Below are 13,044 nucleotides of genomic sequence, written 5' to 3' on the forward strand. Positions count from 1 at the left end.
ATATAGACTCTGTATAAAGGAACTAGCTTTGTAGGGGGTGTTTTTGATGTGAGCTCTTCTCCTCCTTATTGTTTTATTATGATTTTATTAGAATGTAAGCCTATGCGGCAGGGTCTTGCTATTTATTGTTTTACTCTGTACAGCACCATGTACATTGATGGTGCTATATAAAATAATAATAATAATAATAATAATAATAATAATAATAATAATAATAATAATAATGTGGAAATTACAAGTGCCCTCCCAGATAGTATGGTTAGTTTCCATACTAGGGCCATGGCTGTGTCTGGACCACTGGCATTGGCATAGGAAATAACTGAGCAATCCATGCAACTGACATTATCAGTATTTGCCTACACTGCTGGTGTAATGTGAAGCACAACCCACAAGGAAGAGGGTTTTCAGCATCAGTTACACTGCACCAGTAGGATATGAACTGAGTCTCCATCCACTTTTCTGTACTGCCATAGTTGCTTCCACAATGGTCTGACTATTTTGGAAAATTTATACCCCACCTCTCCTAAGAGTCCAAGGCAACTAATAATTCAACAACAACAAAATAACAATATTAAAATTTAAAAAAACAAAAGTTAAATTACCTAAAAATAGCAAGATTTTATGTAAATAATTTGAATAGTTATGTAAGCATGATGTCTGGAAAAACCACATGGTACACAGACCAGCATAGGATCCACTGTGATATATTTTCATATATGTTATAAATGAGTTTTTAGTTAACAATTTTATTTATTTATTACATTTCAATACTGCCCAATAGCCAAAGCTCTTTAATAGTAGTAGTAGCAGCAAAACACAGAAAAAGACAAGCTACATTTCACTTTTGTAGAGTTAGAGATACATCTGAACTCTCACCACAGACACACACTCCTGGTACCTTCTTTTCTCTTTCTCAACATATTCAGGGCCTAACTACATGTTACATTAATTGCATGGCCTGCAGCCTTGCTAGAGGATTTTTTTTAAAAAAAAAAAAAAAAACACCCACTAATCTTCGGCATGAGGGTGAAGGTTAGGATATCCAACAGGCGCACAGCATGCTGGGAGTGGAAGCTTAACCCTTCCCCTGCCAGTCACAATTGCAATAAAAATTACCTCCCACTGGCACCAATGGGAGATCTGGGGAGGGGTGGATCGCTGTTCTTCACCACTTAAAAAGTAAGGCCAAAGGAGGACTCAGAGTGGCCACAGAAATAAGCAGTAAATAGATAATCTCTGAAACGGCAGGGCAGAGTGGGGAAGGAATAGTTTGCTCCTCTTTGCAACTTTTTATTTTTGAAAAATAGGACCAGCTGAAGGCTCCGACATTGGGTTTGCACCACAAGATAATGCATCTGATGGTGGTTTTGTTGTAGAATCTTCACAACAGCAGTGCAGCCTTGCTTGAACCCCAGCAAAACCGAGTAATAAACAGTGCCCATAATGCACTAAAATCTGATTTTGCTGGACAGTCAATTCTTCAAAAGAAGCACAAGTATTGCACTAGGAAACCTGTGAAAATACAGTGGAGTGAAAACATGTTTAGAATATGGTTGGAAAGATACATTTTAACTAAAATAGCCAGCCACCTCTCTCTGTGCCAGACTGCTTAATGCCATTACTAATGAAGGATATTACACATCTTAATTCGTCTTTCAAGACACACCGGCCCAATTGTAGACACAGCTCATCCAAAGTTGCAATCAATACTGAGTATGCCTTGCATTGTGTACCCGAGTGGCATGTAATTATGAGACTGTATTGATTTCCCTGCAAAGGGGTTGCTAATGTACAAAAAGCAGCTTGACTTTCAAATGACTAGACCAACAGCCTTTTCTTTCCGCGAGAAAATTAACATGGCTTGTGTGAAAAGCTCTAATTTCTGTACTGGGACTTCAAATCACACTGTGGTAAAAATGTAAGGAGTGTGTCACTCTCCCATTATAAATCTTGGTCATTCCATATTATTTCAAGTGCATCCTATTTTGGCTGCTCTGAGATCTCTCTGTGCAGCAGAGCTTTCAAGTCCCTTCCTTTTGGAATCAGGTCTCTGTGCTTTCCCAGCAAGCAACCACCAAGAAAGGCAAGGGGAAGAAAGCACAGTCTGCTTGCATATGAACTCTTGCCTGCATAATATGTTAATATAAGGCTACGTAAGTTCTTCCCAGAATAAATTGTGGTGGTTGCTATTAGTATAAATAACTTTTAATATTTACTTTCAATAACTTTAAATATTTACTTTCAAAAAGTATTGGTAACTTTGGAGATCTGGTGTGATGTGGTGTAGTGTGGTGGCTAAGAGACTGAATCAGGAACTTCCTAGTTGGTATCTTTTGTTGTTCGTTGACCCACTAGGAGCTTCTCTACGCAAGTGATTTATTGCATGCTCGTGATTGGTCACTCACGGAAATTTGCGGGACCTTTATACAATGTCATCTCCTGTGCTTCCCCCCCCCTTGTCCTGCTTTCAAAAAGATCAGAGATAAGCTGTAATAAAAGTTAATAGCGCCATATCAGCAGTGTGTAATGACAGCATAGCGCTATAATACAGCAACTAAATGGCGGTGTTTCATTGAACATATAGAGCATTGCAGAGAAAGGAAGTTTTCAATTCCAAATTGTGTGTTCACCGTCTAAAGGAGCCCATCATAATACCATAAACCTGGAAAGACTCCAGAAGAAGAAAGCCCAGTAAGGGTGCAGGATTTTTGCTTAATGTAGAGAAGTTCTAGATGGCCTTAGGCATGCCACCCTCTATCACCTTCAGCCCTCCTTTTGCATTATGGGAAACATAAGACTGACCTACCTTATGGGAATGTTGTAAGGATTATAAAAATAATTATGTGAAGCTCTTTGAACATTCAAAACCACAATATAAATGCCAGGTTATTGTCTTCAGACTATCCACCCACCATCACTCTCTTTCATCTCAAGGGGCTTTGGGGATCATGGCTCTGGTTCATATTGAGAATAACATGCTTGAATGTGTACCACTGCCAAGGCAGTCCTGATGACCTGAATTCAATGTAAACAGCATTCCCCAGCTATTCACCACCCAGATGTTTTGGATGAGGGCCTGTCATGTGATTGTGTGGGATGATGTCATATTCCCAGTCCCTTTGGAAGGATATTTCCCTCATATGAGTTTTGGGGCCTAATGTAATTATTGTAATGAGTCTATGTTCTTTGAAATTCAGTAGAAATAATATTTGTTACTTTCCTTGAAACCAAATGTTTTGGGTACACTGTTATTATTCTGTTAGAGGATTCTGGTTTGATGCCTGATCTAGCCAGGTTCATGACATACAAGGCTCAAACTACTTCATTAACCTGAAATCTTCCCAACCATTGGTGAGGCTTGCGTCCTCCTATCCTCTCACTGTGGAACAGGCTGACATGGATTAATCATAGTATGTGTACCTGCCATTGTATTAGACAGGTTAGGTTAATTTGTTGGGGAAGTAGTGGCATTAGTGCCTTTCATTGTACAACTGTGGGCCAAATGACTTTTGGAGGGTTTTCTCATTAATACTTTTATTAATTTTCCACAAAAACAAAACACATAAGGAAAGGTAAAAAAAAAATACAACTATACAAACTGCATCACAGCGTAAGCAACTACTAAAATGATCACAAATATATGTGATCATGGCTATATTCCATTTAAAGCGATCTTTGTGTCAGACGGCAAGTGTCAATTATTTCTAGTTTACCAGGTCCGAATTTCATAAAAGCAAGCAAGTATATATAACAGAGGCAAAAATACAAGTTATATATAAAATACACATACAAATAAATCATCCTTTTGCAGCTCTATTATATACTCAATAAAAGGTTTCCAGTCTGTTACATATGAAGCTATTGTTCTTTCTTTTACTAATGCCGTTAATTTCACCATCTCCGCCAATTCCAACACCTTGAGGAGCCATTCTTCCATTGATGGTACTTGTGTTTTTTTCCAACATTGCGCATATAGTAATCTTGCCGCCGTTGCCATATATTGGAATAACAATCCGTTATCTTTTAGTAAATCACCCATCAGTCCAAGCAAAACCATTTCTGGTTTCATTTCTACATTTATTTATTTTTACATTTGCATTAATGCATGTATTTTAACCCAGTAAACCTTTGCCCTTTTGCAAGACCACCACATGTGGTAAAAGGTTCCTTCTTGCTCTTCACATTTCCAACAGCCCCCCAAACAACCACTGTACATTTTTGCTAACTTTGAGGGGGACATATTCTAAAAAAATGACTTTTAAAGCTCCTTCCTTCTCTGCAGTGGTGCTGTTCTTATGAATTCTTCTATTTGTACTGACAAACACCTTAAGGTTATGCCTGATTTTTTTGGTTCATTTCCCGCCCCCTTCTCCTACAGCAGCAAAGGAGGGAGAAGGAATTAAGGAAGCAGCAAGAGAGAGAGCAGCGCCGGCATTATGAGGAGCAAATGCGTCGAGAAGAGGAGAGGAGGCGTGCTGAGCATGAGCAGGTGACCTACATCAGCTCCTGGATGAATCTGCTTATTATTAGAAGTGCTGCTTTCCAAGGTCAAAACCTAGATTTGCCACTGAGTGTGCATTTAATGTACAGCTACAGTCAGTTGCAATTCCCCAACATGTTTGCCTTCATATGTATTTCCTAATACATCTGTTGTATACACACTTCACATTTTAGGAAAACACTTAAAATAAAAACCTGACCTGTATGCATCCAAAAATCTAATATTGTCTTTTGATGACAGGTAAGACTCATTGGCAGTAATGGTACTTACTTCTAAGTAAAATGCTTAGGATTGTGCTGTTTATGTATCCAGTTAAAAAGTTTCTTAAAATCCATTCAGTGGACCTTAATCTTAGTTTCTCTGCTGCAGTGCTACAGCTTTCCAATTTTGTTTTAGATTAGTGCAATTAGAGTGACCATATGAAAAGGAGGACAGGGCTCCTGAATCTTTAACTGTTGTGATGTAGAGGGAATTTCACCAGGTGCTACATGCATACAAAAGACACCTGCTAAAATTCCCTTTTCTTTACAACTGTTAAAAGATACAGGAGCCCTGTCCTCCTTCCCATATGGTCATCCTAGGTGCAATAGAACACATCTTGCATGTAGAAAGTCCCAGGTACAATCCCAGATGGACAGTTAAAAGGATCCCAGATAAAATAAGCTTCCTGTGTAAGTCACAACGGACATGGATGCAATGGAAATGCAGGAAATACACTTTTAAGTAAATACATAATACAGAAATAAGGTCCTTTGAAGCAACAGTTGTTATTTTCTGAGGGTCTGTTACTGCTTTCTGGCTCTCCCCCACCTTCAGTCTGTGGTCACTTCCCCCTTCCATCTCAACTGAATATAGAAATGATGAGTTTGTCATTTGAGTGTTCTGTCTCCATTTCCAATCTAACTTAAGTGCGCCCTCACAAATGCTTTACAAAAAGATTACTTGCAGTAGCACAGTCATTCCTAACATCTTCACATGCAATTCCAGATGGCATTTCAAAAACACCACTGTTCAGAAGAAGCACTTGCCCTTGGAAATGTTAAGAAGCTGCTTTTTGTTTATTACACTTGTACTCTACTACTTTCACTGCAAAACTGTTCATCATTTGCTTTTACGTTGATTTGCTGTCCATTACATGATTCTACTAGCCGACTAACTAATGCAGGACTGCTGTCTATAAGCTTCTCACCCTCATGCTCACTTTTTCTGTACAAAAGTACTGGTGATTTCTATCTTTAGATTCTTTTGATCCTCAGTGGGATATACATGTAAGGAATGTGTTTGGGATTGGGACAGGTAAAGAGAATGGACTCTTTCGCTGCATGTAGACATCATGATAAACCATGGTTTATTGGGATGGGAATGAGCTGTAGCAAGCCTTGGGCACACATGCTCCCTGTTTCACTCTTCTCTAGTGAGGCCGTGATGAGAACACTACCCACAGTTTAGTGTTACATCTAAACTCTGTAGTGTTGTTAACTATGATTTGTTGAAGATGGCTTGTTTCAAATAAGCCATCGTTAAGATTAGAGGCAGCTTGTCGGGGCTGGACAAAATGAGAATCTGCATTTAATAAAAACAAAAGCAGTTTCTTTTGGTTTTTTACTTGTATTTTCTATTGTAGTTTTAAACTTTTAGAGTTGTATTTTATGGCGTTAACTGTTGCGAACCACCCAGAGAGCTTTGGCTATTGGGCAGTATAGAAATGTAATGAAATAAATAAATGGAAACAAAAGCTTCTGATCTCTTGCACTGGAGAAGAGAACGAAGGAGTGCATGAGCCTGAGGATCACTGTGGCTTGTTACTGTCTGAACTCAGCCATTAAGCAAATGGGTGTGTTTTTCCCCTCTAAATGCAACTAGGGCTATGTGTATCCTGCTATTTTGCCCAAACACAGAATTTAGGATATGTTACCAAATTACCATCCTAAGAATCTCAGCTTTCAACTTTGTTTTTAAATAGCATTTTTAGGCATCTGGCTGTTAAGATGGAGTTGAAAGTGTGGGGAGATATCTGATGGTACAATCTCAAGAGCAAGAATAGGGAGCTGGAAATCTGGCATCCATCATGGTTTTAAATTACAACTAAAATCATAATGTAAGCCCAAATTAAAACTTTAAAAATCAGTTACAGTCCAGGGAACACTTGTTTAAAAAGATATGTTTTTAGGAGGCGTTTAAAAGATATTACATTTTCCGCAAAATTGAAGCAAGTGACATACTTCAGCTTTTCTTGGTACAGAACTTGGGTGTTTTAGCCAACCTTGGAGAAAGCACTTTTTTAAACAAACTGCAAATCTGAGTAGAATGTTTGTTTTCAAATCTGTTTAGCAACAGTTGAATAGATTTGTTCAACTGTGATTAATTTTCCACCAATTTCTACTCAGTTGTGTAATACATGCTTGCCTCATTTTGCAGAATTTGCATAACTGTGGCCCAGAACGTTTCTTCTTATTTTATTGAAGTATACACGTAGCCCTGAATATAACAGCTTTCTGGAATTCCTGCAGCAGTTTGTCCAAGTTGTCTGGTATTCAGCGAATGGATTACATCACAACAGGATTGGTTCTCCATCCTATATGAACCAGGCCTCCTTAGTTTCTCCTTTTCAAGTAGCCACTTCTTTCTCTTTGGAATTATGGTTCTGTCTTTTCTCTCCCTTTTCTCTGCTCCCTGCTGCCCACATCTCCAGGAGTACATCAGGCGACAGTTAGAAGAAGAACAGAGGCAGTTAGAGATCCTGCAGCAGCAATTACTGCAGGAACAAGCTCTACTTCTGGTAATGAGGAGGCAGGATCTCAACCCTTTGTGTGTGTGTAAAACGAGAACTGCATGCTATCTACCTATGTGAACCTGTGGCTTGAGGCTTATAGGGTTGCCACCTTTTTTTGGAAAGCCATTTTCTTTACATTCTTACATTTGAGTATCTGAAATTTCTTCAAATATTGACAAATTCAGTAGTTATTTGCATTTCTTGCACACTCAAACGTTTTGGGGAGCGTGTAGTGATGGGATGGCCTTCTGGCACTTTGAGGGCTGGATCTTGTCTACGAAGCAATTTTATGTGGACATATCAAATTCAAATCAGACCACAGATCACTTGTGAATAAAAGAAATTTGTTTTCAAAAGGGGGTGGGTAGCATTGACTCCAGATACATTTTATATAGTAGCTCTGTGATTGGATCTACTGATGCTTTTTTCTCTCAAGAAGCATGTGTTGGTGGACCCAATTTGAATCAAGATCACAGCACTGGAATGGAGGATTCTAACTGTTCTCCCCAGCCAGGGCCCCAATCCAAATTTTCCCTTCTCTTTGAGCTGCTATCTGTTATGGTGGGGAAAATATACAGGCACAATCTGCAACTAATGGCAGGTCCAGGGAGGACAATTTGGATTGGGACCCCGACATTGTGGGAGGGAAGAGTATTGTGCCCTTGACATGCATAACTAGTGTGCCGGCCAATTTAGTTCGTTATAACAATAGTCACTTCGTCTGTAGAGTCAGTGAGTTGGCCAGAAATACAAGTGCTTCTGAGGAATAAGTAATGCAGTCTGAAATACAGGATTAGTGGCTCCCCTGCCAGTGCTCCTAGCTCACCTTGTCAATAGAAAGTCTTGAAGGGCAGATGTGGGCTACCCATTAAGAGTGTGTTTTAAGACCACAAAACGAAAGAAAAAAGGGGAAAGGAATCAAAGCAGTTCTTGTTTTAAAGCTCCTTAAGTGGCAATCCTAAAAGACTAGGCCCATGTGAGTGTGGAGAGTCATGCTGAGGAGGTATTTTGCTAACTCCTATACAGATACATATCTCCCTCATTCTCTCAAGCTCCTGACAAGGGAAGGATAGCATGTAACGTTGATTTCTTCCCTGAATGCAAACACAGCCAAGCTCTGACTTTTTTTAGTGCCTTTCTCTCAATAATGAGAACGTTCACTGATGGAGCATCCTTTGCTGTACACCCCTTTCTTTGCTTGGCCTGCTTCTAGAATGTTCTCCATTTTCCTGACAGGAACAGGCTTCTTCTCAGGCCTGCTGTGTTTATTGCAGAGCTATTAATTGAAAGCTACCGGCAGCATGTGCTGGAATAGATTCTAACTAAAATGTACTTGTTCCCTGTAATCTCTTCTTGGTTTGATGGGGTTTGATGGCATATTTCATTTGCAGACTGCTTAGCTTTACATTCCTGACAGGAATATTTTTGCATTGCCTTTCCATGCAGTTACGACTGTGACATTTTTTTATTGCTGAAAGTCCCTTACATATACTCCTACGCTTGTGCTCTCTCTCTCCCTTCTCCCCTAAGCCAAATTTATATCTTATCAGTATTTTTTGGATGTGAGTTGTCTGTCTTTTCTTTCTTTTTTTAAAGCCAGTGTTATTTTTATCAGTGCTGTTGGTACAGTCATGCCTTATTTCCCTTTTCCTAGTAGATCCATTAGCTATAGGCACAGGGTACGCAAACCCTTCCTTGCATTAAAAAAATGCTTTTCCTGTCAACCAGTTTCATAACCCTGAATGATGAAAGTGTTTCTAGAAAGTCCTTGCAGGACTTCCATACTGAAAAATTAAAAATCAACCCAGCAATGTAACAAAATGATTATTTTAAAATTAAGTGTTTTAAAAGAAATCATCTATTTGTCTTAAAGCACAGATTTTCAAGCTTTTTTCTGTGCCCACAACAGCTTCAAGCTGGAGGCATGGAGATCATACTTCTCTGTGGTTCCATCCACTTTCCAAATATGCACAATTTAGAGGGACCCATTTAGATTACAAATTTAAATGGGTTTCATACTGGTTTCACTGTCACAGCCTCTATACAGAACACAATGGATCATAGTTTTGTGAGTATTTTTTCTTTCCTAAAGTTGTCTCTCTTGATTGGGCCTGAAATTTTTTTTGCCAGAGATTGAATACCTCCAGGATCAGGGCCAGATGAATGCCCTTGTGTCAAGGTTTGTGAAACACATAACTTAGGGGGGAGTCTACACAAGCCATTTATTGCAGGATTGTATCGTAGTCGTCACTAACGGGCCACATGACATTCACCTGCTCCCATGCTGATCTCAGCTCCGCTCTCACTTTTCCCGGAATATCCCTGAATGCTTTTGTCAAGTTTTTTTCAGTTCTCTCGCGTCCATTGCAAGTAACGTGAGCGGTGTGCCCCCCCCTTTGCAAAGTCGTTGCTGTTTGCCATGAGTTCTGGGATCAGTGAACAGCCAATTAGCTGTGAGGGGTGTGTGCATGGGTATCGGCATGTTTCACCGCTGAGTTGTGTGTTTTTAAAATAAAAATAAAAATCTCTGCACGGGAGCGCATACTCGTCAGAGTTTCTATCCCCCCATGTGTTGCTGTGTATCTCCACTGGTGTGCATCCCTCATGAGTAATTAAAAAATAATAATCCTGTGCCCCTTACCCATCTGCCTAGCCCTGCCCACTTCTACTAATACACATGTGGAACCGCCATAACAGGGCACACGTGCTCCTGCAACGGCATTGCAGGAAACTTTGCTCGCCTGTGCCCCAAGAAAGCCAATCGCAGAGGCGGGAAAAGTCGCAATCACTTCTCCTCCGTTGCGAAAGGGCTGTAGGTAATAGAGTAGGCCTTAGAAAACAGTGGTGAGTAAGTAATGAAGTAAATTGGGATTGTGGTATTCAGGGTAAAGAGTGCATTGTGCACAGACAAATAGAATAGAAAGTGATTAATAGGATCTCCCCTTAAACCAGATCCTCTTCACAATTAACTTTATCCAAGCAACAACATGAGTAAAAAATGAACGTTGAGGCACTTACACAAAAATTCACTTCACCACCTACAAGGCCCAGTTCATATGGTCTGTTAGGATGCTTAATATTTGGACTTACATAATAAATATTTATGTTTATCTTTCGTTGTTTCCTTCAACACCATCCTGACTACACCTTCTCCGATTTCATACCATCATGCTGCTTCTTAACATTTGTGTGACATACGTGTCTTGGTAGGAATATAAGCGCAAGCAGTTGGAAGAACAGCGGCAAGCAGAGAGGCTTCAGCGGCAGTTGCAGCAGGAGAGAGACTACCTGGTCTCCCTGCAGCAGCAGCAGCAGCAGCAGCAGCAACAACAGAGGCAAGACCAGAGACCAGCTGAGAAGAAGCCGCTTTATCATTACAAGGAGGGGATGAATGCCAGTGAGAAGCCAGCTTGGGCAAAGGAGGTAGGGACAATCACATTTTCTCTTTCCCACTGTATCCTCGAGTGGATAAAAATCAGAGATGACCCCAAACTCAGTGTGTACACTTTCTCAGCAGTGCCAACGCACCCCACCCCGCGAAACCTTCACCTCTTTTTTGCTGTTTATTCAGTATACCTTCTTCATCTCTACTGCACTGATTTGCACTCTGATGTCATCAAATTTCTGCACTGAGCATGGGATTGGACTAGATGTCCTCTAAGGTCCCTTCTGATGCTACAGTTCTTCGATTCTGTCATGAAACCGCATCTACATTGTAAGATAATATCTAATTTATTACATGATCTCTAATTGGGTGAAATCTTCAGAAGTGAGAAACATCAGCAGTGAGGGAGAATCCAATGATACTGACCAGGATTTTTAAAAGGCCAGGATTTTCCCTAAGTATGTGGGGATGGGGGTGGAATACTAGCCTATCAAAATTGCTGATTGCTTCTTGAAAATTAAAACCGGACAATATTTGGTGCAGCTCTAGTAGAAATCCTATGAAATTTATACTGTAAGAAAAAACATAGCCGCTTGATCAAATATAAAAATAACCATCTTTTTTATTGTATAGTTTTAGAAGAGGCCTACTTCAGTCCCTAGATCAAATAGGCAGGTCTTGCAACCCTTCTCAGGCCTATTTCACACAATTGAGTTTTCAGCATGAGGTGATTTGAAAATGTCTAAATAGCAGAGAATGTGTCCAGCATATATCCTTCTGCCTTGACGATATGTGTTCAATAGTGCTCAAATAAAAACCTTGTTAGGTATGGTGAGAAGGGAATGTAGTGCACCTGGTCTCCTGTTCATGATGGAAGCCTACAGAAGAAGCAGTGGCATAACCTTAAAAAAAAAAGACTTTCTGAAATAGAATTGAGATTTTCACGTGCCCGGTGAATAAGTCCTCAGGCCAGGGCTATAAAATGTATCACAAGAGGAACGGAACTCCGGAACTCTGGAGAACCTTTATGAACATCTCTCTGAATGCCTTCATTATGCAGATTTATTATTCAGATGAAATTATCAAGAGGGCCTTTCAGCCAAACTTGGACCTATATGCAGTACAAACTTTATGGTGACTAATCTCTTTTCTGAGTTGAAGTGGATTTGAAATGAACTGATCCTTCAGAATCTGCAGTGAAAAATAGCTGGGATTTGGTGTAGATGAAACCCCTGTAGGTTTTATTCAAATGGCGCGGTTTTAAAGAGGGAAGGTTTCCATGTTATAGTTGTCACACTTGGACCAAGCTGATCTGTCCTTGTGCCTTCTGTGGCTGTTTTCCTGCTGCCATGGGCCATTTCCACCGTGCAGCCTTTGAGATAGATATGTCCACAAAAGTTACTAGCCCAAAATCTTTTAAGTAGCGTGCCCGTCCACACATCAGCTATAAAATTATGGCACATTCTTGGCCTGATAGACATAAAGAACTATGTATCTTGCTTTTAGTGATGTATTGGTTTAAAATGTTTTAATTAGTTGTATGATGTTGCATTAGCGTACGTACGGCTCCGTGGTATACCCCAGAGCTGAGAGCGATGAAACAAAATAAGAGATAGCTTGAGGGCAGATGGAGACGAGCTCCTAGTGGATGCAATCAAATACTAGTAAGTGCCTCCTTTGCTGCCACTATTAAATCTTCAATCTGCCGCCCAGCGATGCTTTTCAGAGTTGTCCGGGGGCTATTACACGCTGGCCCCAAGGACATGGTAGAACCATCTGAGACCCGCTGTAATGAACTTGCTAGGCACTTCCAGAGTAAAATCTTTTGCATCTGCCAGGACTTAGACTCCAGTGTTATAACAGGTGAATCTAGTGAGGTATCCAGAGTACAGTCTTGTCCAGCTTTCTTGGATGACTTTCAGTTGGTACAGCTCGAGGATGTTGACAAGGTGCTTGGACAGGTCCACGCAACCACCTCTGCTCTGGATCCTTGCCCCTCTTGGCTAATAAAAGCTAGTAGGGATGGAACAGCCGGCTGGGCCAAGGAGGTGATTAATGCCTCTCTACGAGAGGGAGTGGTCCCAGACCGTCTGAAAGAGGCGGTAGTGAGACCACTCCTGAAGAAAACTTCCTTGGACCCGGAAAATCTTAGTAATTACAGGCCAGTAGCAAATGTTCCATTCCTGGGCAAGGTCCTTGAGCGGGTGGTTGCGGGCCAGCTCCAGACACTCTTGGATGAGACTGATTATCTGGATCCATTTCAGTCAGGTTTCAGGCCTGGTTTTGGCACAGAAACAGCCTCCGTCGCTGTTTGTATGATGACCTATGTCGGGAGAAAGACAGGGGGAGTGTGACTCTGTTGATTCTCCTTGATCTCTCAGCAGC

The 13,044-nt window shown here is 40.6% G+C and overlaps 1 protein-coding gene across 4 annotated transcripts in view; it reads left to right on the forward strand.

The window, feature by feature from the left end:
* Positions 1 to 13,044, forward strand: part of TNIK (TRAF2 and NCK interacting kinase) — a 343,273-nt gene that overhangs the window by 258,152 nt on the left and 72,077 nt on the right. For 2 of the 4 annotated variants that reach the window (XM_063131980.1, XM_063131983.1), the window contains exons 13-15: positions 4,379 to 4,489; positions 7,194 to 7,280; positions 10,485 to 10,697. In XM_063131980.1, coding sequence (XP_062988050.1) covers positions 4,379 to 4,489; positions 7,194 to 7,280; positions 10,485 to 10,697 — 411 coding nt within the window. The remainder of the gene's footprint in view (positions 1 to 4,378; positions 4,490 to 7,193; positions 7,281 to 10,484; positions 10,698 to 13,044) is intronic. The other 2 variants (XM_063131981.1, XM_063131982.1) reach the window with 2 other exon arrangements.

This window comes from Elgaria multicarinata, chromosome 8 (assembly GCF_023053635.1).
Source record: "Elgaria multicarinata webbii isolate HBS135686 ecotype San Diego chromosome 8, rElgMul1.1.pri, whole genome shotgun sequence".
NCBI classification, from domain to species: Eukaryota; Metazoa; Chordata; class Lepidosauria; order Squamata; family Anguidae; genus Elgaria; species Elgaria multicarinata.